Source organism: Neovison vison, chromosome 12 (assembly GCF_020171115.1).
Source record: "Neovison vison isolate M4711 chromosome 12, ASM_NN_V1, whole genome shotgun sequence".
Taxonomy (NCBI): domain Eukaryota; kingdom Metazoa; phylum Chordata; class Mammalia; order Carnivora; family Mustelidae; genus Neogale; species Neogale vison.
Genome location: NC_058102.1, coordinates 15723609 through 15748620, shown reverse-complemented (window position 1 = coordinate 15748620; position 25012 = coordinate 15723609). Strand labels below are relative to the sequence as shown.

General features: G+C 46.8%; 1 protein-coding gene across 2 annotated transcripts in view; it reads left to right on the top strand.

The window, feature by feature from the left end:
- POLR3B (RNA polymerase III subunit B) overlaps nt 1–25012 on the top strand; it is a 131838-nt gene that overhangs the window by 88937 nt on the left and 17889 nt on the right. The window contains exons 24-28 of one of the 2 annotated variants that reach the window (XM_044229387.1): nt 3961–4064; nt 4653–4819; nt 9696–9809; nt 11412–11585; nt 16750–17458. In XM_044229387.1, coding sequence (XP_044085322.1) covers nt 3961–4064; nt 4653–4819; nt 9696–9809; nt 11412–11585; nt 16750–16879 — 689 coding nt within the window. In that variant the 3' untranslated portion in view covers nt 16880–17458. Of the gene's footprint in view, nt 1–3960; nt 4065–4652; nt 4820–9695; nt 9810–11411; nt 11586–16749; nt 17459–25012 lie in introns of those variants that run through there. The other variant, XR_006381435.1, reaches the window with a different exon arrangement.

Here is a 25012-nt window from a genome sequence, read left to right as displayed (position 1 = left end):
CTTGGTAAGGGAGGGAAAGGACTGTCCTCACCCAGAAAACAAAGAGGCGCCTCATGGATGAGCCTGGGGGCGCTGCACCAATCCAGCGGTGGTTATATGGAGGTTAGACCTGCTACATAAAAATTACAACAATCAAAAAGTGAAACAGAGTGTGTTACTCAGATGTGACCAGTTAGAGATGAAAACCCTTCTCTTGTCGACGCTCAGCACACTGAAGTCACATCAAAAACAGCTCTTGAATTAAAGATTTCTTTACAGTTTTCCTCTGCCAGTTGCTGCCCCCCTTCCTGTCTTGACAGGGTGTGAGAATGTGTTCGTTTTTCCTTCTTTTTTTTTTTAACCTTCTTTTAATTTTTTTTGTTTGTTTGTTTGAATTAGGATAGCTCCATTACACTAAAACTAGTTTAAAAAAAAAAAAAAAGCCAGACATGACTGGTGAACAAGTCATTTGCTGTTTATAATTAGAAATACTTTCTAAGAATGATTCATTAGATTAACCGAACTTTTGCTGGGCAAACCTATTCTTAAAATGATTTATGTTATGTTCTGTGAGGGCACGGAAATAGAAATAACAAATTGGCGTTAAGATCCTCCAGTGTCTAGAGCCTGACACAGAGAGAACTGTGACAGTGGGTCCCCACATGTGCCTTTCCTGCGTGGCTTGGCGGTCGGACTTGGGGCTCTAGACTCCCTAAATTCTTCGCCTTTACAATTTGAAACAAATATTGCTGTTAATGGAATAATATATTATCTATTGGATATCTGTGGAAGTATCCTGCTCATTCTGTGTTCTGGTTTGTCCTCCATAACCTATTTTCATTTCTTAGAAGGTGTGCAGTGTAGCCTGTGGTCTGACTCAGGGTCGGCCCCTGTGAGTCCTTGACACGCCTGGGGGCCTGTTCCGCGGGTGTGTTTGCATTCTGCTGCCAGGAGGTTGTGCTATAAACAATGGGGTGGAGACTCCAGCATGAGCCAGGGGATGAAATTTTATTTTAAAATCTGAAATGCTGTGTAAGCATTTAAGGTATGAATCGGTAATTGTTTCAATAACAGCTTCCATTAGATATGGTTTATTTGTAGTCCGTCCTCTTTTCAAGGGTCCAGGGGAGTGTTAACACACTGGAGCGGGCTGCATATCATTTACATTTTTAAACCAGCATTAAGGGAAAGTGACTGTATCTTTTGAGAGTTCTAAATCTTGGGAGAGATTTTACGCCTCCATCCTTAGAGAAAACTGTTTTAACATATCACGTGAAAATAAGAAAAGAAACCTTCCTTGGCTTTGATGAAGGCTCTGAATGATTCTGAAACCAAGAAATACCTTTTTTGAAAAAAGGAAAGTCTGGTTCGGAGACCAAGAGCTCTCTTCTCCCCCCTTAATGAATTCCGTAAAATACGAACTTTTTAAAAATCATCTGTCTCATTTGAGATTCAAGATCATCAAATTCTGTCTAAATATTTTGTTTTAACTTCTAAGCTCATTATGGTTTCTTTGTGTTAACTTGTATTAAAATCTGTCAGCTATGACTGGTCTCATAAGCACAGCCAGCGGACCAGAATAAGTTAATTATTTACTTGTGTCACTAGTGCTCTTCATCTAATGAAATGCACAGCTGTGTTAGATCTGCGGTTGGATGTGTAGCTCCCATTGTTCCACGAGTCAGCAGAGGGTAGAAGCCCCAGTGATGGAGAGCCCTCAGTTCTTTCTGCTGTTCTGGCTTTCTGTGTCGATTTCATGGATCTTTTATCATTCACTTTCACACAAAACAAACAACACAGGGCTGTCTGCTATGGGAACCATCTTGGCATATAAAAGGGTTTTCAGAGCCTAAAGTAATTTTAAGTTAGCTAAGATTTAATTTTTGGCTTACAGGTGCCCTTGATTCGGATGTGGCCAAAGCAGTTCCGACAATGGAATGAAAAATTCCCAAAGTTACTTGTCTGTATTTTTAAATACCGTGTCAGAAAGAGGCCGGTAGAATTACTTCCCAAAAAGGAGACCGCTACTACATTTTAATCACATTTCAAGCGAAGTTATTAGAAATTTAAATTTCAGGGGAAGGAGCATTGCTTTCATTTTAAGAGCAAAGTTAAATTGGCCTGATTAAATGTGTCAACGGAAACTGAAAATACAAGATGCAAATCCCCTCATTGCTTACCCTCCCCCCATAGGATTCCCTGCTTCCCCCCCACTCCACCCCCCCAGCTTCTGTACCTCCTCCTCCTCACTCCCACCTTCTCAAGTTGGGGGGCGGACGCCAGCTTCCCCCTGTGAGCCGCAGCCGCTGAAGGGTGCTGAGGTCTTCCTTTGGTTTTGTTTTTAAAGGATCTAGCCAAACCCTCCACGTCCTCACCAGCCAAAGTGACATTCTGTCCAGAGCACATCCCAAGACCAGCCTCCGCAGGAACTGCCGTTTTTAACGTTTTGTTCACTGTTACACAATGTTGTTGTCGGTGCACCTAGATTTACAATTTGATCTCTTTCAGAGACGATTTCCCAGTAGCCTGAGTGTTTGTCAGATAATTTCAGTGTGGACAAGATGGATTTGGGGAGGGAAGAAAGAAAGGGTCACACACTCAGCTTAATTTAAATTCTGAGACGTCGTAGTTGAATTTGAAATAAACTGAACTGAGTGATTGTTTCTGTGCTTCATGTCGGAAAGCATACGTTCTTTATGGTAAACAGTACAATCGCAACCAAAAAGCCAGTTAAAGCACCTACATGCTCTTGAATTCAACACCACAAATCTAATTACCGTATCACTGGTAGCCACTAGAAGTCAGAATATCAATAACCAGTACCAAAATAAGCAAATGGCTTTCTTTTTCTTTAGACTTTAGCTCTTGGCGTTGATAACACATCACAAAGATTTTATTTTATTTTAAAATAAATGCAAAAGGAATGCAAACTTTCTGGGAGAAAAGTTTCTTCTCAATAGGTACAGATGGTTGATAACTTTATATACAAGGGAAAAAGAATTTGATCTTAGTAGATATAAAAGGATCTTATTTCTTCATCCAATGCCACTGTACGTTAGTTTTCTCATTTTAAATTATATAAATTGGGGTTAACAGTCTAAATTATGCCCCTGTCCCTCCTACCAAGAAAAAGAAATCAGAGCCATTAAGAACAACTTAAGCGACAAAATCCCCTACAGGTTGAAGTAATATGAAGGGACTAAGAAAATACAGTTAATTTAAGAGACAGCAGTGTTCATAGAGCTGGGAGATTTTTGTTTTGTTCGGTTTCCATCCTTAGAATTCTGCTTCTAATTCTAGTCTTTTCTTTCAAGAGCAATTTGACATTTAATTTTCTTGCTCAACCTCATAACTTCCATCAAAGATCACTTTTCTAATGTCTTGTCAGCCATAGGAATTAGAATTTCTTGAGGCCGTTTAGGCCCAGCCAAGGAAGCCCCGGGCAAAAGCCGGCCTGCCAGCCAGTGCTGGTCGCCGTATTAGCACACCAGCCACCCACGAAGACTTATGTCAAAGCTGTTTCAAACCACAGCAGAAGCACACCTGTCATTCAGGTAGTTCTGTGCTTGATTGATGGAAGAGTCGGAGCCCTCTGACTTGGGTACAGTAGGTGGCAGATCCCAGAGGAGCAGGCGAGGAGCAAAAACTGCCGCGGCCTAGAAGCTTCAAGGTTGGTAGCGAAGCTGGGACCCTGCGAAGGCGCTGCTCTTGGGTCCCCGTGGCAGGAGAGGTTGGGGGAGCGGTCAGACTGCACCGCCGTGCTTCATGCCCACAGGCCAGTCATAGTCCGCGATGCCCCTCTGCAGGGACAGCCATTCTCAAAGGGTTGCTCTGGCGGCAGGATCGTTGGAAATTGCTTTTGTTACTCGGTAGAGACTGGAGAAGGACACCGAGAGAGCCGGGGGCAGATCCCAACTGAGTTCTGTGGTCGTCTCTTCTGCCGGCATGCTGTACATGACATGAGGTCTTGTCTTCCCCCAGGTGTTTGTGGCTTGATTGTCCCTCAGGAAGACATGCCATTTTGTGACTCTGGCATCTGTCCGGACATCATCATGAACCCGCACGGCTTCCCGTCGCGAATGACGGTCAGTACGTTTTTCAGAGGTACTGCTTGTGAGGAAGAAAGTGGGCAGTGAGTTTGTAGGTGGTGCTGGCTCCAGGACCCTGGAATTTATTTTCAGAAAGATCCCTTGACCCTCTTCCCAGCCCCCAACAGTGCTAAGTTACTCTCCCCTGTGGAGGAAGTGTGGAGCGGGTCTGCTGTTCCCTTCGAGAGCAGTCTTCTGAGGGAGGAACATACCCCTCGGCAAAAAGAACCCCTTGAATTGACCCCCACGTATCTCCAGTCCCATGGCGTGGCATCCTGGCTCCACTGCTTAGCAGCTGTACAACTTGGGAAAGCTGCTTAACCTGTCTGGCCCTGAGTTCCCCTGTGTGCTGCGAGGGAGATCATAGCACGCATCCCATGGGGCTTTAGGGGCAGGAACTTGGACTCCACGTGTTAAGCTTTTCCAAGGGCCACGCAGTAAGAGAGTGATAAATATTTGCTGCTATTAATCTGCCACTCTTATTAATAATCGTCATCTTGGTCTTTGCGGGGAGTAGGCTCTACCTAACTAAACAGACTTCCTGGACCACGCGGAGGTGCTCACTTGGGCTGTTCCATCCCACAGGTGGGGAAGCTGATTGAGCTGCTGGCGGGCAAGGCCGGCGTGTTGGACGGCAGGTTCCACTACGGCACTGCGTTTGGAGGCAGCAAAGTGAAGGACGTGTGTGAAGACCTCGTTCGCCATGGCTATAACTACTTGGGGAAAGACTATGTTACATCTGGTATCACAGGGTGAGTACATTGTAGACATTTTAACGAAAAAGTGTGATTTTATTTGAATAAGTGATAAGAGTCCTTAAAGCGTACTGTAAGATGAGCTGTTCTCTTACAAGAAATCAGGCAGAAGAAAGTCTAACTTTGGAAGTGTTAGCTGCTGCTGTAGTGGCCATCATGTTGGCCTCCGTGAGTCTATCAAATCAACACATCGCACACTTTAAACTCGCTCAGTTCCATGTCAGTTATATCTCAGTAAAACTGGGAGGGAAAGGAAATCCAGATTCACAGAACTGGTAAATTAAGGAGTGGTGTTTTACTGGTGAGGCTGTTATTTAAAAAGGAAACAAGGTAACTTACCAAGGCAGGGATTCTGTGCAACTTTGATTGTACATAATGCAAAATCCCATCACCCTTGAACTTGCTCTGTATTAAGAGGATGAATGTCAGACAGTTCATGCTCTGATGGCCTGAGAGGCCTGACGTGTGTGTGCTTGTTCCCTAAGTGTGTGATGGTGAGCAAGACGGACAGGGTCCCTGAGCTGTGCAGCTGACCAGTGAATTTTGTTGCTAGACTTACTAAAAAATGAGACAAAAAATAACTTCTCAGCAGGTCCTACCGTGACTCCTTAACTTGAAACTACAACTCCATGTTGTCCATTTCCTACCTTATTTTTCTCTGTAGCGTTTATCCTTCTCAAATACCCTGAGTAATAATGCTGTCTAATACTGTATCTGTCTCCTCCCTGAGAGCAGGGTCCGTCTGTCTTGTTGACTGTTTTATTTCCAGTATCTGTGCACACAGGCACTCCATAAATATTTATTCAGTGAAGGAATGAGAACAGACTGGTACAAATAGCTCTCACTGAAATGAAGGCAAAGAATGGGTTAGGACACCTCTGTGAGGTGGTGGGTGTTTCAGTGGCGATAGAAAGAGTGAGAATAGACCGTTTGAAGACTGATACAGAGGAGAGGCTGGGTTTGACACCTTCCAAGGGACAGACCTCAGTTCACCTGAGGTGAGGCTGCAGAAGGAAAGAAGGTTCTCACAGGCAGAATGTTGGCTCCTCTCTCCTCTCCAGGGAGAACCGGAGATCCCTGAAATTCTCGGAAATGACCGGCTTTTGAAACCTGACTCACACGTGGTTTTAAAGGATCAAATCAGTTGCTTAAGTTAAGACGCACATTGTATTTTGTTCCAGATAAAACTCTGGGACATGGTGTTTCTACTGTTTTACTGAGGCTTCACTTGTACTCAAGCAGTACTGGGCGTGGACCCAGGGCTTGATTTGGTGCTGCAGACTGTAGTGATGGGATTAAAATGGTCAGAATTGGTATCTGTTAAAAAATACTGGGTGCTAGCTTCTCCAACGAAGACATACAAATGGCTATCAGATGCATGAAAATATGCTCATCATCACTAGCCATGAGGGAGATTCAAATCAAAACCGCTTTGAGATACCACCTTATACCAGTTAGAATGGGCAAATTTAACAAGACAGGAAACATTGTGTGTTGGAGAGGATGTGGAGAAAGGGGAACCCTCTTATACTGTTGGTGGGAATGCAAGTTGGTGCAGCCACTTTAGAGAACAGTGTGGAGATTCCTTATGAAATTAAAAATAGAGCTTCCCTATGACCCTGCAATTGCACTACTGGGTTTTTACCCCATCTGTATATGGGGTAAAAAGTGAAAAGAAGGGCCATCTGTACCCCAGTGTTCATGGCAACAATGGCCACAGTCGCCAAACTATGGAAAGAACCAAGATGCCCTTCAATGGACAAATGGATAAGGAAGTTGTGGTCCATATACACTATGGAGTATTATGCCTCCATCAGAAAGGATGAAGACCCAACTTTTCTATCAACATGGATGGGACTGGAGGAGATTATGCTGAGTGAAATAAGTCAAGCAGAGAGAGTCAATTATCATAGGGTTTCACTTATTTGTGGAGCATAAGAAATAACTCGGAAGACATGGGGAGATGGAGAGGAAAGGGAGTTGAGGGAAATTGGAAGGGGAGATGAACCCATGAGAGACTATGGGTTCTGAAAAACAATCTGAGGGTTTTGAAGGGGCAGGGGGTTGGGGTGGGGTGGGAAGTTGGGTGAACCTGGTGGTGGGTATTAAGGAGGGCACGTATTGCACGGAGCACTGGGTGTGGTGCATAAACAATGAAATCTGGTACACTGAAAAGAAATTTTAAAAATTAAAAATTAAAAATAGGGATGGGATGCTTGAGTGGCTCAGTTGGTTAAGCATCTGCCTCCGGTTCAGGTCATGATCCCAGGGTCCTGAGATCGAGCCCCGCATTGGGCTCTCTGCTTAGCAGGGAGCCTGCTTCCCTTCCTCTCCCTCTGCCTGCCATTCTGCCTACTTGGGCCTTTCTCTCTCTCTCTCTCTCTCTCTCAGATAAATAAAATCTTTAAAATAAATAAAATGATCTATCCAACCCATGATAACATAGATTTCCATAGAGGTATCACACCTGAGATGTTCTAGAACTCACATTACAGGAAAAGATTAATGGTCTGTTTCAAAAACGACTCACTGAAGTAGCCGAGGTCCACTTCAAAAATTATGGTTGTTGTGGCGAAACTGATGGTCTCAGTCTTCACTCTGCACCCAGAAATAACACAGAAGTTGACCAGAAGATGTGCAGAACCAGTGAATGGATTTGGCTGGCCTTCTGAACATAATTTCACTGAAATATTTGAACGGGTCATGCTCTGCTTCCCACAGATAGCTTTGCGTTCTGTCTCCACCACCTTCCTCTGTGCCCCAGCTGGTGTTCTCATGCCTTTGCCAATTATCTCAGTGGCAGAGTTTGAGAAACATGAGTTTAGCTTGTCAGCTGAAAGTTTCCCAGAGGGCTTGCCAACACATTCACCTACCAGCTTCACAAACCCGTGCCAAATTCTTGAGTATAACTAGGAGAGAAAATGGCACGTGGCTGTCTTCAGTGGTCGATGGAATGGCATTAGGGGGCAGAGTTCCCTAGATTGTACCAGGAGCAGCCATACTGAGAAGGATTGGAATCCTCGATGATCAGAGCTGGGAAGAACCTTGGTCTGACCTTCTTGTTGTACAACTAGGAAAACTGGGATAAAAAAGGTCACGTAATGGCTGCGTGACAGAGCTGGGACAGGACCCGTGTCTCCCAGCACCCCGTCCATTGTGCCTTGCACTCCGCTCTGTGTCTTCCACGAATCTGGCTGTCTGTAAGCCAGCACAGTGGCTTGAAGGCCGCAAACTCCTGTGTGGGTGTTGCTGAGCGTGGTATAAGATGAGGCAGGCAAGCAGGGACCAAGTGCTTCTGTGCACCTCTGCTGTGTTGCTCATTGCCTTTGCCCCCTTCACTTGTGCTTCATGCCGTGGCCCAAACACATTGCGTGTGAGCCCGGGAGGGCCCTGGATTCCCTGCACTGCTCACCAGCTCTGATTAACATCCCTGACCCGCTGGGCCTGTTCCTTCCTCTTAAAAAAAAGAGACAGGATGGTGTGTCCCTCCCTGGATGGTTTATGGACTAAATGGCACAGGGCAGATTCCTCCTTACTTTTGAGGATTTTCCGGGGCAGGTAGATTTTTTTAGAGGCATGAATCCCCTGCCCGCTGTTGCTCCAGACTAAAGGAGAAAGGTTTCTTCTGTCAAAGCTGTGAAATAGTCGCTGTTTTTTACAATTCTTACTACAGTTTTTGGTTCATTGAGTCCGCTGTGTTTTAACAGACCTATACGAGCACCAGTCAGAGCCAGGCAGGGTCGCTAGTGCTGGAGACAAAATGCTTACCTTGAGGAGTTTGCTTCCACTGGGGAAATGGGCAATAATCAGGGAAATAATAACTGTGTGTTATAATGTCAAGTGGTGGCAAGTGCTCTGAAGAAAATAAGACAAAGATGAGAGTGGAGACAGCGTGGGGGCTCGGTGATGGGGGGATGAGAGAACTCTTCTAGATAAGGTGATGAAGGAAAGGGAGGTCTGTGAGGAGGTGAAATGTTTGATAGCCATGTGAATACCTGGTGGAAGAATATTTTGAAAAACAGGAAGTGCAAAGGCCCTGAGGCAGACAGGCTTGCTCCATTTGAGGAGCAATGAAGAGACTGGTGTTACTGGAGTAGAATGAGCCGTGGGGAAAGGGAACAGGGCATGAGTCACAGCTGGGCAGGAACCAGACTACGCGAGACCTTATGGCTGTGATACAAAATTTGGGTGACACAGATTCTGAGTGTGGTAGGAAACCTTTGGGAATTTAGAGCAGAAGAAGAACCTGCTATGATTTACATTTTTTTTTTTAAAGATTTTATTTATTCATTTGAGAGAGAGAGACAGTGAGAGAGAGCATGAGCGAGGAGAAGGTCAGAGAGCGAAGCAGACTCCCCATGGAGCTGGGAGCCCGATGCGGGACTCGATCCCGGGACTCCAGGATCACGGCCTGAGCCGAAGGCAGTCGTCCAACCAACTGAGCCACCCAGGCGTCCCTATGATTTACATTTTAGAAGGAATCGCTCTGGTTTGTCCTGTGAAAGATTGTTGAGGGCTAGGAGCGGAAGCAGGGAGAGCAGCCAGAAGAGAGTCTGCAGGGCTCCAGGTGAGAAAGGACGGCAGCCTGACTAGGGCGGGAGCCGTCAAGGAAGGACCGTTCTGCACATACGTTCTCACCACCTATTTAAGTTTTTATTTCTTAAGTAAACAGGGTGTCTTCTAGTGTATCCGTGGTGTTTTTCTGTTTTCAGATGTAGCCTTTCTATTCAGTGACCAAAAATCCTTCTCTCTCATTCATTCATAAGCCTGTTCTGAAACAAACAAGGCCCTGCCAGTGAGGGGTCCTGGAGAAGGCTGTCTCTTGTTAGCCCAAACCTGGTTTCTTAGCTCAAAACTCTGACCTTTCTTTCAGCGAGCCCTTGGAAGCCTACATCTATTTTGGCCCCGTGTATTATCAGAAACTGAAGCACATGGTGCTGGATAAGATGCACGCCCGGGCCCGGGGACCACGAGCTGTTCTTACTAGGTAAGAGAAAAGCATTTATAGAAAGAATTTCGAATGCATTCGAGTCTCCCTTGCATCCCCCAGATACAGCAATAAGCAGACTCAGCAAAGTTTCCGTTTCCCTGAGATGTCAAAATTTGAAGTGTTAGGCATTGACAAAAATCCTTTATGTCTGGCTAGCATGAAACAGTAGCAACCAATTAAAAATCATTCCACAGGCACAGGAGGCCCGTCCCAGGTCTTGCCCGTGGTCGCCTGACCACTGTTTACGAATGCGGGCTCATTCAAAAAGGATCATATGTCAGAACATAGACACACTTACATCCCCACCACATACGTACACGTGGGTACATCTGCATGCTCCCGGGTGTACACAGAAAACACATGCATACATTATTTGGGAACCCAAGGCACAGCTGTCATTTTCTGAAACTTCTGTTACTGGAGCAGAAGGCACCCATATCTGAATAAGCACATCTGAATAAGCTCTGGGAGGTCCACGCGGGCCGCATTGACCAGGGTGTTCTCAGCTCCAAGCCCAGTGTCTACATGTTGATGAATGCGTGGGTATAATTGTTGGAAAGGGAATGGCAGATGCTAAGTGTCACGTGTTCTTATTACTACATTTTTCAGTTGGAGAAGAATAGTTCAGGATAGTCGTTCTCAACCGCTAGCAGTTTTGTCTTCCAGGGGACATTTGACAATGTCCAAAGGCATCTTGGGATGTCACAGCTTGGCGGGGTGGAGAGGGGGCTACTGCCATCTGGTGGGTGGAGGCCAGGAATGCTGCTGAAGACCCTACAGGGCACTGGGCAGCCCCCACTGCAGAGAATTACCCAACTCAGTGGGGGCTTTGCGCCAAGGTTGGGGAACATGGGCCTCGGAGCCAGACAGACACAGATGTGAGCTCCCCTCCACCTCGTGGCTTACCGTAAGCCTTGGACAGATCACTTAGCTTCTCACGGCTTCGGTTTTCTCAGACATGAAGTGGCAACAATAATGCCCACTTCACAGCATTCTGGGGAATCTCCAGTGTTCTAATACAGAACGTGTATAGTGCCGATCCCTGGGGGATGCTCCAGAAATAGTCCGTTCCCTCCCCGCTCCGCTGATCCCAGCTCAGATGTTCCGGTACAGGAGAAGGGTAGGCATGAAGTGGCAGGCATCCGAGTTTACTTTTTTTAAAACCAAGGGAGAAGTGTAGATGACTCAGTCCCGTGACCACTTAAAACTGAGCAAACACACGTGCCTGTTGAAATGGTTGACATACATGTTCTCCAAACTGCAGAAGAGGGAGGAGAAGTCAAGATTCTCAAGGCACTGGTGAGCCCAGCAGTGAGACCCTACTGGGGTTAGGTTTGAGGGGAAGGATTTATTGTTATATCAGGTAAAAGTAATCATTTATTATTACCACTTAATAACAGGAGCAACAAGTAGGGAGGCTCTTTGGGAGCCTTCAATGTTACAATTTACAAATGCAGCCCGGGGCAGGCTGGGCGGCCTGGCTCCAGGTCCCTGACCAGTAAGTGGTTTGAATCCAGCCCTGTGCTCATAGCCGGCACGGGATGCTGCCCTTTGTCGGTTTAATCTAGTAACAACACATTTGTCGGATTTGTTTCAAAGGCAGCCCACGGAGGGTCGATCTCGTGATGGCGGTCTGCGTCTTGGAGAAATGGAACGTGACTGCTTAATCGGTTACGGAGCCAGCATGCTTTTACTGGAGAGACTAATGATTTCAAGTGATGCCTTTGAGGTTGATGTCTGTGGGCAGTGTGGACTTCTGGGGTATTCTGGCTGGTAAGTGGATACCATATGTCTCTCATACACACACCTTGCCTCTTAAATCACAGCCCACGAGGTGACCCTGGATCATACCCACATACTCTCCAGCCTTCGCCATCCACACATTCCTGGAATTGGGGATTTTCTGTATACCCATTTAGTTCATCTGCCTAATGTTCTGCTTTCTACACCACTGGAGTTTAAATACCCAAGGAGCATGGACTTTTTCTTTTTAATAATATCTCGAACACCTTTTATTTTACTGTTCACCTTTGAAAAATCCCTAGCAAGTTCATTGTTAGGTATGAGAAGTAGAGCATTTTGTAACTAGAAACTTTTTTTTTTCAACAATAATAATCAAAGAAGTACAAAGTTATTTATTTTTTTCGACAGACCTAATCTCAAGTGAGGTCTGATTTTTTTTTTATTATGTCCAATTAGCTAACATACATCATTAGTAACTAGAAACCTTTTTGAAAACATTGGGTTGAATGCCGTTATTTAACCTCAGATCCCAAGAGCCTTGTATGCTGCCGCAGGACTTATAGGAAGTTGGTGCAGATCTAGGACCAGGACCTGGTATCCTGACCCCTTACCTGTGCTCCGTCTGCACAGCAAGCGGCTTTACACTCCGACTGTGAATTGCATCATAGGAGACAAGATCTGTCCCAGTCATTCACTCAACAAACAATTTCTAAGAATCTGCTAAGTGCCAGACACTGTTCTAGGCTCCAGAATACAGGGGAGAACAAGGCAGATGAATGGCTGCTCACAGGGCTCTTCTCTTCTAGGTCATTCTAACTACATTTGTCTTGTTTTCCCCCTGCTTCTCTGCTTGGGACCTGGTAGATACTTAGTAACAAATCATTGCCAGACGACACTAACCCTGTGTATGGAGGATTACTAGTAGGTAAATTGTGTAAGTCATAAAGCTTACAATTTCTGTGGGGAGTTCAGTACACAAAGGCCAGCCTAAAAGGTAAAGCGCCGTATTTGTTGGTTTGGTTTGTGGGGGAAGAGCACCTCTCCTTGTAAGCATTCCACCCTACCACCAAGGAAGGGCTCCTCTGCTGAGGGTCGTCATTTCTGGGGCCCTGACTGACTTACCCTGGAGGCAGGAGGGCCTGTAGCTGGCCAGGCTCCACTTACTTTCTACAGGAGCTGAGGTCTAACGAGGTCTGAAGCAGGCGCTGCAGGGACAGGAAATAGCCTCAACTCCCTGGTCACCTTCCCCTGCACTCCCGGCCCCCTTCCCCTAGGGAGGCACCATCCCCCGGAGGATCGAATTAGGTGCAGATGAGCTACCCTTGCGAGTATTTGAGGGCTGCCTGAGCCACCTTTTCCCCACTGAGTCTCCCCTCAAAGCCTCCTTCCAGTGAGAGTCCCAGCTCCCTGTCGCCCTAAGTCTCCAGTTCCTTGGTTGAATAAAGCAGATCAAGAGAGTAAGTGGGCTTCTTAGAATAGAGTGTATACCTTGCTTGGTATATGACAAAGCCTTTGAGCCCATGACTTTATGGGTTTTAGTGTAGAAGAGGTGATGAGACTTGGCTGTGAAGAAGTCCTTTCATTTAAAAACAAAGACGAGGGGCGCCTGGGTGGCTCAGTAGGTTGAGCCTCTGCCTTCGGCTCGGGTCATGATCTCAGGGTCCTGGGATCGAGCCCCGCACCGGGCTCTCTGCTCAGTGGGGAGCCTGCTTCCCCTTCTCTCCCTGCCTGCCTCTGCCTACTTGTGGTCTCTCTCTCTCTCTGTCAAATAAATAAATAAAATCTTTAAAATAATAATAATAATAAAAACAAAGATGAGAGGTGGCCATTTGCAGTGCCTTTCTTTCATAAGGTTGCGGAGGTGGGTGACGTAATTCTAAGCATTAGCCTGGCTTTCTTATGTCAGGGACCGGGCTGGGGGTTTCAATTCGGAGATGTCTGTTCGCCTTTTGAAATGCATATTGATTTTGCCCTTTATTGTCCTGGCTGTGTCACACAGCAGCCACGCAACTATAAGAGGAAGGTGCCTGGGACCAGTGCCACTGTGCCTGCATCTTCACATTTGGCACAAGGATTTTTAAGTCATTTACTTTGAAAAGACAATACAGAAGAGTCATTTTATTAAAAATAGGGATGATGAAACTTAAAATGGATTTCCTTTTCTTCTCCATCTCCCCTGCATTTTCTCCTGTGCCTCCCCCAAAAGGGAGAGAGAGAAAGCAGTAGACCAGATTCACTCACGGACTTTGAAAATGTTCCCCTCTGTTTTGCTGAATATTCAGGGAAACCAGTGAAAGCAGTAATCGATCTCAATATGATTGTTACATTCATAGCTTTTTTCCTGCTTCATTTCTGTCTCATTTAGAGATCGTGTGATGGCAGTACCTGATTTTGAAGCTCGTGTGTTCCCTGTGTGTATTGTGTTTGAAACCCTTTGAAAGAGGGCTAAATCAGGTTACATGGTTTAAGGATCTTTACTGTAATTAAACCGACCTGGCTGTACCGTGTCTGGTTTTGAGTGGCCTGCTCATACCCTTGTTGCCAACAGAAAAAAATCCTAATCCAGCCTGGTAGTCTAGCAGTCTCCTTGTGCGGCTCTCGGTAGAAGAGCATAATGATGCCGTCCTTTGCCATCATTACCTGGGCGTGTGCGCCGGGCCGTGTGGGAGGGAGCACAGGCGTGTGTGGGAGGAAGTGGCTCTTTAATGAACAGCACAATGGAGGCTGAGTAATTAGAGCAGTTCAGAACCTTGAAACTGGCCTTTTGTCAGTGATTTGCACATTAGTAAGGCATTGCTATGGGGATGTTTACAGCAAGACTGTTGTTGTGCAGGAGACATGAAGGGCATAAGTCACAAAAGAGAGGTCCGGAAGGAAAACTGCAGAGAAAAGAAGATCCCTATTAAGATAATTAGCTCATAGAGGACATTTTACTGGACAGTCATTTCTCATGTAAAGCCCCAGCTGCCTCCTTTTGCTGCCTTTGCCCTAAAAAGTCAGTTTATTTTATTGTTGTTGGGTCAAGTTTCTTTTGAAATCATTCAGACACAGGGTGAGATAATGTAATAGCTCATCATTTATATGTGTGTTATATATGCATACATATTTATATATGTATGCATGTATAATAATGTGTTGGAACATTTTAAATGGTCGAGAAATGTTTAATAATAGAGAAGGTCAGTGGGCTTTCTGGATTTTGAAACCTTCAATAAGCTTGGATTAAAGTCACAGAATAACATAGAATCAGCAAGAAGTTGCTTCCGGTAAAACCATTCTCCAATTTAATTAAAGCACAAACATGATTCCTGAATAAATTAGGCCAACCAAGCACATTAAAAACATAGTTCTTAAATGATAATGCTTTAGCGAGGTACAGTCTTCCAGGAAGAAGTCCTGGGACTTCTTCCATGTGGCTGGGACTGTGATTGTTGATGGGATCGAGCACCGCCCGTGTGTCCTCGGCTCCTGCGGGCTACCCGCCGTGGGGACCACCACACCGTGCATGCAGGGCTGTGCCGGCTCCTCTTTTCCCCGTTCCCTTCTCAGGACATTGACATCTATAGTGTCATTCAGCACCACGCTCAAATTCTTCGTGCTTTTTTTTTCTAATATAACAAAGGCTTGATTTTGCTGATTTCAAAAATGATCCCTGCACTTTTATAAAGTATTCAAAGTTATTTAAAAAAGGAAAGAAAAATATAAATTGTCACATTAATTCTCATCACCCAGAGGTGACCACTGTTCACATTTTAGTGACTCTTTTTGAGACATCTGTTTGCCCAGTAGTTAGTTATGTAACATAACCCCCCCCCCAGGTTGTTTTTTCTTTCTTTAATAATGAACTCTTTGAAATTCTGGTAACAGCAGCAAAATGGAAATACATACTCACACACAAAAAAATCTCATTATATATGACTTTGGGGGCTTCATATATTTACGGGAACCCATCTGAGGACCTCCTAGGGCCAGGCCGTTAAGCAAACTTCTTTTTTCACTCCACAGTGTGTCTCAGACACCTTATTTCAATAAATACAGGTCTACATCATCACGTTTCATGGCTGCACAGCATTCTTCTGCATAAACATCTTATCATCACAGGACCAGTTCCTCCTGGCTCTCAGCAGTCTCCCGCTTTGTGCTGTTCTAAACAGTGTGAACATTCTCTTACACTCATCTTTGCCACTTTTGTCTCACATTCATGCACATCTGCGTTGTTACACGTGCTGTCTTCCTGCCCTCCACACTGGCCTTCCCCTCTGGTCCCCACTCGGCTTGGAACTTTCTAAGCCCCGGTTGGTGTTCCTCTTGAACTCCTTCACCCCTGCTGTCGACTGGGAGGACCTACTTTTCCACCCAAGTCTCGGCTGCCCCAGACTCTTGAGGTGTAGGGTGAGGTCCTGTTTGGGTCTGAAATCTGGGAGGATCGTTTACTTCCTCCCCAGGGACTCTTCATGAGTTGTAGACACTGATGAAGACCTAGGTTTGCTCTTCCTGAAAAAAGAGAAAAGAAGATCCTAATTGGAATAGTAGACGTATTGGTTAGGAGCATGGGATATTGTAGGGACTAAATGACAATATATGCACACCAGGGGAACATGTCGTAAGTACAGTGGCTTCTCCTACTTGTAGAAATCGCCAAGCTTGAAGAGCACTGGAAAAATAAATAGCATTTGGTTGGCCACCACGTTCTCTGTGAAAGTCCTGTGTCCCCCATCACACTTCCGGTGTCTCAGTGACAGACCAAATTGTAATTGTTGAACGTCTTACCTTGAACAGTATAGTATAATAGATTTCTCTCGGATACATGGAGAGTGCATCGATTTTACAAATTTTCGACATTGAAAAAATCTAAATCTGAGTAACTTGGAGATGGCTCGGATTTCTGGGCCTTAGTCAGAACAAGTAAATGGGCAGGCGTTTTGCATTTTCAAGAGGTCTAGAAAATGGGAGTAAGTGATTAAAACTGTATGGTTTTAAACCTGCAGGAACGATAGTTGTTTTGCTTTTTCCTTTGCCTCCCTTGGATGCTGCTTTGTGGGGCGTGGGGGGTGGGGGGCACGTGTGTCCATGTTTGATAGCGAGAGTGAGCGCTGACAGATGGAATGGAACGGGTAGGATGGTGGTAGGAGCCGCGCGGAGGCCTTGTTTTCCGAGCGATCGTCCCCCTGACACATGCCGACTTGGGTTTCAGGTGCCATTACTGCAAGTCGTCCTGCCATGTGTCCTCCCTCCGCATCCCGTACGCCTGCAAGCTGCTCTTCCAGGAGCTGCAGTCCATGAACATCATCCCCCGCTTAAAACTGTCCAAATACAATGAATAAAGACGGAAAAGGTCAGCATTTAAAGAGAACCACTGAGAGGTCAACACAGTGGAAAACAGGGGATTGAGGACCCCGTCTGCTTCTGTGACTGATTCCCTCGATGGCCCCCCTCAAGAAAGAAAGATGGAGAGGCTTTCTTGCCCTGCGGACGGACAACGCAGCCTTGAGCCTTGAGCCTTGGGCTCTGGGAGACATGCCGCCCACACGGACCAGGAGGGACTCTCCTGTTTCTGGGCTGAATGTGCTTCACAAATGGACGTGACTTAAAAGAGAAGCAAACTTTTACTTCTGTCCTGTATCTTGAAATCTACTCATGAGAAAGATCTTCCTCCTTTAAAAGACATTTGGTGTTCAGTTCCCCCATGGTGCCTTCCCTGCTAACAGAACGCCAAGACTCTTCGGACGCCTGAAGGGTATGAAGAGTCTCTTTGAATGGTTGGTGTGGCCTGTGGCCCTTGTGGAGGTGGCTGACGGGAGCAGGGCGTGAAGGGAGAGAGCCGTGGGAAGCCGAGAGCAGTGGATAAAGGGATGGCTTTCCTACCCGGTGCTGTGAGATATAATAAATTCCTAGCATCTTAAGCAGGTTTACCAAGGATGTCCTCTTTTCTTACGGACTTGATTGCTTCTCTTTTGAACCTCCACAATCAGGCCATGCAGTAATACTTGTTGAACATCTGAAAACAATTCCATGGTGCTTTGTGATTTTTTGTTTGTTTTGGTCCCTTCCATTCCTGCCAGGATGTTAGCTATGCATTTTCTTTTTAATCTGATGACCTTCTTCACTTTTAACTCTAATTTGTTCTTAATTGCTCTACCCTGAAGGCGGAGAACGACTTGTATTAAGAATTGTCTGTAAAATAAGTCAGAAGAGCTTGGAGTAATGGTCTAAGGCTACAGTTTCAGCGTGTCAGGTTGACGTGTTTCACAGAACATCAGTAGGTATCAGACGCCAACGAGAAGCAAACTCCAGTATCGAATAAGATTTAGAAACTGGATGTAACCAAGGTAAACGTACCAGGAACTTTTTCAAAGCCTTTATTTACCAGGCTGCTATCCTGAGACTTCTCCCAAAGAGGGATATTTTGGGAGCCAGGCTAGTCATTGCCTTGAGAACTCAACCTCAACATCATTTCATTTACTTCACAATAAAAAGCTCTAATTCAGAAGTAAAAGTCTAGGCACTTAACAGGAAAAGCAGAAGGAATGAGGGACATAGCATAGGTGAACGGGCCTTCCTCGTTCATCACCACATGTCTCCGTTCATTTCAGGGGCTCGAAAGCTGTTAAAGAGGCAGAGGGGTTTAAATGCTGGATCTTTGGTTTTGCCGATCGTTCCTTCCTTTCTAGTTCTTAAAATTGATGGTGCCTTGGGACACTTGGGTGGCTCAGTTCGTTGAGCGTGCAATTCTGGATTTGGGCTCAGGTCATGGTCGTAGGATCGAGCCCCGTGTCAGGCTCCATGCTGGGCGGGGATCTGCTCAAGATCCTCATTCTTCCTCTCCCTCTGCCCCTTCCCTCCACCCCTCCTTCCCCCCACTTCACCACCACCCCCTTTCATGCACTTGCTCTTGCTGTCCCTCAAAAAAAAAAAAAAATTGATGGGCCTAAGGATTGCGCTACTGGACACTGTTCTGCACCACGTGGGCTATTCAAGGGGTTTTGGCTATTTCCCATCCCAGGACAACCCCACCGACCCACTTTGCTGGGAGAGGGGGACGGCCGGTGCACACCTGGAGGGCCGGTGTGGGACGAAGCTATGAGGCCTGCAACGCTGATCATTCTGTACCTGCTCTGTACTGAGGATAGAAAGAGAGCAGGACAGGGTCCCCACCCAGAGCTCCTAACCCAGTGAAGGAGCCAACAGTCAGGGCTAGGAATTCAGCCCGGTGAGGCTGAGGGCGCTCCTGAGGCACAGGTCACCTGTGCTTCGGAGACGTGGAAACACTTCATATATGGGAATATTCCCTTTCTCCGGCTGCAGAAATGGAAGCACCACGTGGCTGACCCCCAGGGCCACACCACTAATGAGGGAACATCTTGGGCCTTGAGACCAGGCTTCCTTACTCTGAGTGCTTTGTTTGGGCTCATCCATGATTGTATTTTTCATTCACCAAATGTGACTTTTTTTTTCTTTTTAAACTCAAGTGCCCCTGAATGGTTGTGCTTCTTAAACATCTTTTTTTCAAAATGCATGCCAGGCAATTCCGATGGTTTTGAGGAGAGTTGCCTATCCTTCTAGGAAATTCTCAGTTCTCTAAGTTAGCAAGATCTGGGAAGTGTGGGTGTGGGAAAAAAATGTGTCAGGTCGATATTTCAGAAACCAGCAGATAGGACATTTGAATAGGTGTTTGACTCTAAGAAATACTGTAATAGAAAGTGGCCAGAATTGCTGAGTTAGTCCTACAGTTTTATTTTGTCGAGTTATTTGTAAGTTCCTTGTTTTAACAACTACCAATTAGATTTCTATTTTCAGTAATGACAGAGTAAACTTTTTCAGGCCACCCTCGAAGCCTGTTTTCCCCCTCAAGGATTTGCCGTGTTGGAAGTGGCACAAGGATGAGAGGCTGAAAAGCCACACCAAAGCCACTGAGAGGCCACAGCCCGACCTGAGTTTTGGCACAGTCAGCGAGCTGGGGAGACAAAACTGTGAGCTCAGAGTTGCCAAGACACCAGAACGAGAAAGGCCAAGATCCCAAATAGAAAGAAAGCTCATTGAGGTGAGCCCAACTTCTCCACCACTTTTACCCTTGGTTCGTCTGCTCGGCTGTCACAACAGAACACTGCAGACTGGGTGGCTCACACAACAGCGTTATTTCCTCGCAGTTCTGCAGGCTTGAAATCCAAGATCCGGGTGCTGACAGGTTTGCTTTCTGGTGAGGACTCCGTTCCTTCCTGGCAGCAGACGGTCACCTTCCCACCGTGTCCTCACACGGCCTTTCCTTGGTGTGTGCGAGGAAGGCGGGCGAGCGCTGGTGTCTCTTCCACTCCTTGAAAGGAGGCCCGGCCTGTCAGATTAGGGCTCCTTGTAACCTCATTTAACACGAACTACCTCCTTAAAGGCCCCGTCTCTAAAAGAGTCATGTTGGAAGTTGGGGGCTTCAACCTATGAGTTTTGGAGGGACACAGTTTAACACTGTAATACCCCTCAAGGCATTTGGCAACTAGAGTAATGCACAGGTTGAAATGCTCGAAGTATCTGTTCAAGCTGAACGTACCTAGCGGGTCCACTCCTAGGTGTATGTAAGCCCAGCACAAGGGTACCCACACGTGTCCCCAGTGCTTCTCACAGCATTATTTGTGGTGGCCCCAATTTATAAATAACCCCTGCCCCTTAATAATAGGATAAATCTCGTTATGTTCACACCATGGAACACTGTAGACCACGATGAAAAAACTTACACGATCATAGATCGATCTCACAATTGTAATACTGGATAAAAAGAAAAAGAAGAAATACAATACCTACTGTATTGGTTCCATTTAAGTTCGAAAATAGGCAAAACTAATCTTAAGATCTAAGAAGTCATGATAACTATTCCCTGTGCAAAGTGGGTGGCTAATTGACGGGGCCAGAAGGGTGTGCTGCTGGTATTTGGCGGGGGGCGGGGGGAGCTTGAGTTACTGGTTACATGGCTGTGTTTTTTTATGCAAATTCACTAGGCTGTATACACTCAGGATTTTTCATTTTTCTGAGTATGTTATACATTGAGTTTTTTAAAAAGAATACGGGTTCTAAACCAGTGTTTCTCTCTTCACTGAGCACCTCTGTCACCCCAGGTAGAATATTTTGTCTTCGCTCTAGTTGTTCTCTCTTCTTCAAAATGGGAGTGATAACCGTGCTTGCACCTAGGGCCGTTTTTAAGACTCAGTGAGATGACACATCTAAAGGGCTCAGCACAGTGCCCGGCCCCCAACAGGTGTTCACCAACGTTTGCCACGCTTCCGTTGCTAATACCGTTCTCCTGCCAGCACCTCAAGGACGGGCCTTACCCTCGGCCGCTTCGCTGGGAAGGAGGACAGGCAGGCGCTGAGCTTGCTTTGGAAGGAGGTCAGAAGCTAGGACCACGTGCAGAAACTGCAGGGCTTTGCACAGGCTGTTATTCGGGAAAGCCGCCTTGCTCGGGCGGTGATAGGAAAGCAGGAGGGTGAGAGATCAGAGAACGCACGTCCCCAGAACAGCCATTTACCACAGACATCAAAGCGAGGCCTGTCGTCGGCACGGGAGTCCCAGAATAGCTTCATGGAGCCCTCAGAACCGGTTCTCAAAACGCTTCCATGTGGTGAGAGTCAAGAAAAGGGTTTAAAAAAAGAAAAGAGAAGAAAAAGGCCTTGATTGGGTGCTACATAATGGGATAGTTTTCAGCTGCTTTGGAGCATTTGGGGCCAACACCTTTATTTGCAGTAATGGGTCACATGAGAGCACGTTAGGGCTGTGGCTGGGCCCATCCGCCCCTCGGCCGGCGGAGTAACAGAGAAGCCAGTTTCCGAGAGACCTGTAAATAATTTGTGAAACGGATGGTCGGAAAAGTGACTTGTAAAAGTAGCACCTCTTTACCGTCCATATTTACTCCATATGTTCTTGAAAACAGTTTATTTCATTTGCTGAGCAAAACTTGGGAGTTTTACTACATCGGTCCTGCAGGGCCAAGGCTGGTGAGAAATTAGAGTCAAGCTTTAAGTTTAGGCCATTTTCGAACGGAGAGGGGGAAAAAAAAAAAAAAAAAACTGGTGGCAATCCGGAAGTGTATACTGTTCGTTGCCAAAACCAAGCTACCAATTTGGATCTCAGATATGGGCCCCAGGAGCAATTAAGAGATTTGCCTCAGCAAATCAGATTCACTGTGACCAGGATGTCATGGCAGAAGGTTTCAGAACAACCCAAAACTCCCATTTTCCCTCCCACGTCTCAAATCTCGGACCATGGTCAAAGGAGTTAAAGTATTAGCCCTCGTTCCATGCGCAATAAATTTTAAGTCTGGTTAACTCCCAATCATTCACGTTATTGGAGGCAAGGAACAGTTTGTATAAATTAAAACATGATGGATCCACATTCTTTCGTATTGGATGCGGGGGTGAAGTTTACATTCACGTTCTGAACAGAACGCGAGTGAAGGTTCGGTTCACTGTATGTGAAACCGCGACGTCCACGAGCCCCGTCTCTGAAGAACCCGGAATGAGAATGTCCTCTGCAGTTTAAAGAATGATGACAGATCTTGGAGGGTTGGGTAGCCTGGCAACGGGGGCCCTCTAGGCCAGTGGCTCTCTTGAGTGTGGTTCATGGGGTGGCAGCATCAGCATCACCTGGGAACTTCTGAGAAATCTGGGTACAACCAGCTGTCTGTGTATTAACAGGTGCAATGCAGCCTACAAGCTAAGTACCCCACCCCCCCGTTATAAGCTACACGAAGAGCTTTGGGATCCCATCCTGTCTCAGAGCCAAGCGTTGGATTTTTAGGGGTGCCAGAGAACACACCTCTTGGGAACCAGCCGCCCACTTCCCTCTTTCTTGCCGGCGTTACACTCCTCTGTAAGCACTAGCTTGTGCTGGACTGCCCCCCCTGCAGGTTCCAGCCGCACCCCTGCTCCTCCCTGACCTCTGCCCCAGCCAGTGGAGAGTCTACACAGAGGACGCTGCCATCAAAGGCAAGATTTATACCGGAAAAGCTCCTCTCCAGTTGCTGTTCACTTGTGCTGACCAGTCCTGGCTCTGGCCTTGAGCTTTCTGTTCTCTCCTGCGGCTTTCCGCCCCTCCCCGCGCTGCCTGCCAGTCCCACAGAGACAGCCCATATCCAGAGTGGCCCTTCTAGAATCACTCTTCGGAGAGCTCCAATGTCTGTCTCCCGGCTGGTCATTTCGGTCTGCCGGAGGTGGTCCGGCACTGTGCTTTTCCAACTCTTTCCACCTGCTGTGCCTACAAGGGTCGGGGAGCCCCCACAGTGACTTACCTGCTCTCTCGACAAAGAATGGGTGGAGGTGTCGTCAGAGAGGAGGAAGCCACCCTGCCCTTTCTGTGTTTTGTGCCCTGGTCTGGCTCTGGAAGGCCCAAGTCTTCCCCTAACGGCGGGAGTCTCGGCTTCAGCGTTCAGGAGGGGTGTAACCTCCCCACCTGCCGCCTCTACCCCCACACCAGCCTGTAGGGCTAAGAACAGTACCTCCCCATAGGTTTGCTGGGACAAGTCCTGAGTGAGCGCAGGTGAACGGTGCCTTAGAACGGAGAACGCTGCCTGCTCCGAGGAAAGGTTCGCTTTCCTCCCCTGCTATCTGTAAACCTCAAACTAAACCAGAGTTCCTCACTGTCAGCTCTGTTAGCATCTTGAGCCGAATAATATTTTTGTGTAGAATACTGTCCCATGTACCATGGGCTGTTGAACAGCACCCCCGGCCTCCCCCACTAAATGCCAGGAACATGCCCCAGCCGCGACAAGAGCGTCTCCAGACACGTCTCCTGCCGCATGTCTCCTGCGACAGAGCCACGGAACTAGATGATGCAAACGAGAGTGACGTAAACTGCAAAGCCAACAAGAACCATCCCAGCTTTGCTTTTGGGTTTAGTGCTATGAATTGGTTCCCAGGAAATGGACAGCTGCCATGCTTCTGGGTCATTGAGTGACTCACGTTAGCATGGCACAGCCCTTGCTTTCTCTCCAACACACGGGCTGTGAGTGGCGTAAGAGACCGTTGACGTCAGCCATATCGGTCATCAGGTGAAATAAATTTCATTCCCTATAGTAAAATGTGCTTTTGTATGTCTGATGATAATGTTACAATGATTAAAAAATAAGGTCGTTATCATCTCCATTTTTATCCACATTTGCCCACAGCCTGATGTTTTAGATCGGACTTTTTTTTTCTTTTCCTCAAAGACGCTCCCTGATTTTCATCACTAACCTAATCAAACCTCGGCTGTGCGCCTGTCCACCTGCCTGCCATGTGGTGGGCACTGTTCTGCCCTCAGTCCACCCCAGAGCCAGAGACTGCCATCCCTTTGAATGGGACATGCCGGCCCGAGAAGTCAGTGGGGCCATAACCCCCTCCTAGCAAGCTTGAAGGTGAGCAGTAGGGTCCCCAGAGCAGATTTCTCCGCAGCAGCAACTGTCTTTCTGAGTTACTGGACAGTTTCCTTCCCCATTACTCTGGGTCCTGCATACTCCAAGTAGGTCTACAATCTGTCAGGACCTGAAATATAACAACGCTGGTCCAGAAAATGCAACAGAAGGCTGTTAGTGATTCATTACCTGCTCTGCCTGCAGGGAGAATTGCTCTGATTACTTAGTCAGTGTCAGATGTTACAAAAATCTAGGAGTAAATATTTGTCGAGATTGAAACAGGCACAGTTCTGAGAGTACAGATGCTGTAGGACCTTTGAAATAAAGTCAGGGAGGCAAATACCCGTACATGTGCTTCTCGTCTGTGTCTGGATCCCCTTAGGCTGTTCCCTCATTACGCAAGGCAGGCTACTCGGCTAAACCTGAATTTGGCCTCAGACCCTTGAACCCCCAGCTCAGCCAGCCGTCCCCCATCAGCCAGGAGGCAAGAGCGTGCCGGGGTCGAGAGAGGACTGCAGCCACACTGCCTACCTTCAAATCCCGCTCCACCTTCTCCTAGCTGTATGATCTGGGGCATTGTGTTTCGCTTCAGTTTCCTCCCTGTAAAAATGAGGCACTAGTAGTACCTACTCATAGGGCTAATGGTATCAATGCATGTGACCCGCATAAGACATGCTCGGCTATGATGCGTGTTGCAATGGAGACTGAGTTGAAGGGCGAGGCTGACTGAGGGTGCAGCCACGGGCACTCCCGGAAAAGGAACCGCTGATTTACCTCGCACTGGGTTAGGAGCTCAGTCTCCACCAGGGGAGGCAATGCAAGGCATGTGCAGGGCATCGGCGGCCTTCCCGTCCGGCGTACCCACTCCCTCCAGTTACCAGATCACGTCTCTACCCTTAGAGTCAGCCGTGTGCACTGAACTTCCCACCCGCGTCCCCCCAAGTAAGAATCCAATGACCTCCATAAGAAAGAATTCGTGTATGAAGGAATCTTTGGCTTATGTGCAAAGGAAAAAGTCTCCCTCGGAAAAATACAGGCCTTACACATTTCGCAGACCCTCGTGTCCACAGAAACAGTCACTGGCAAT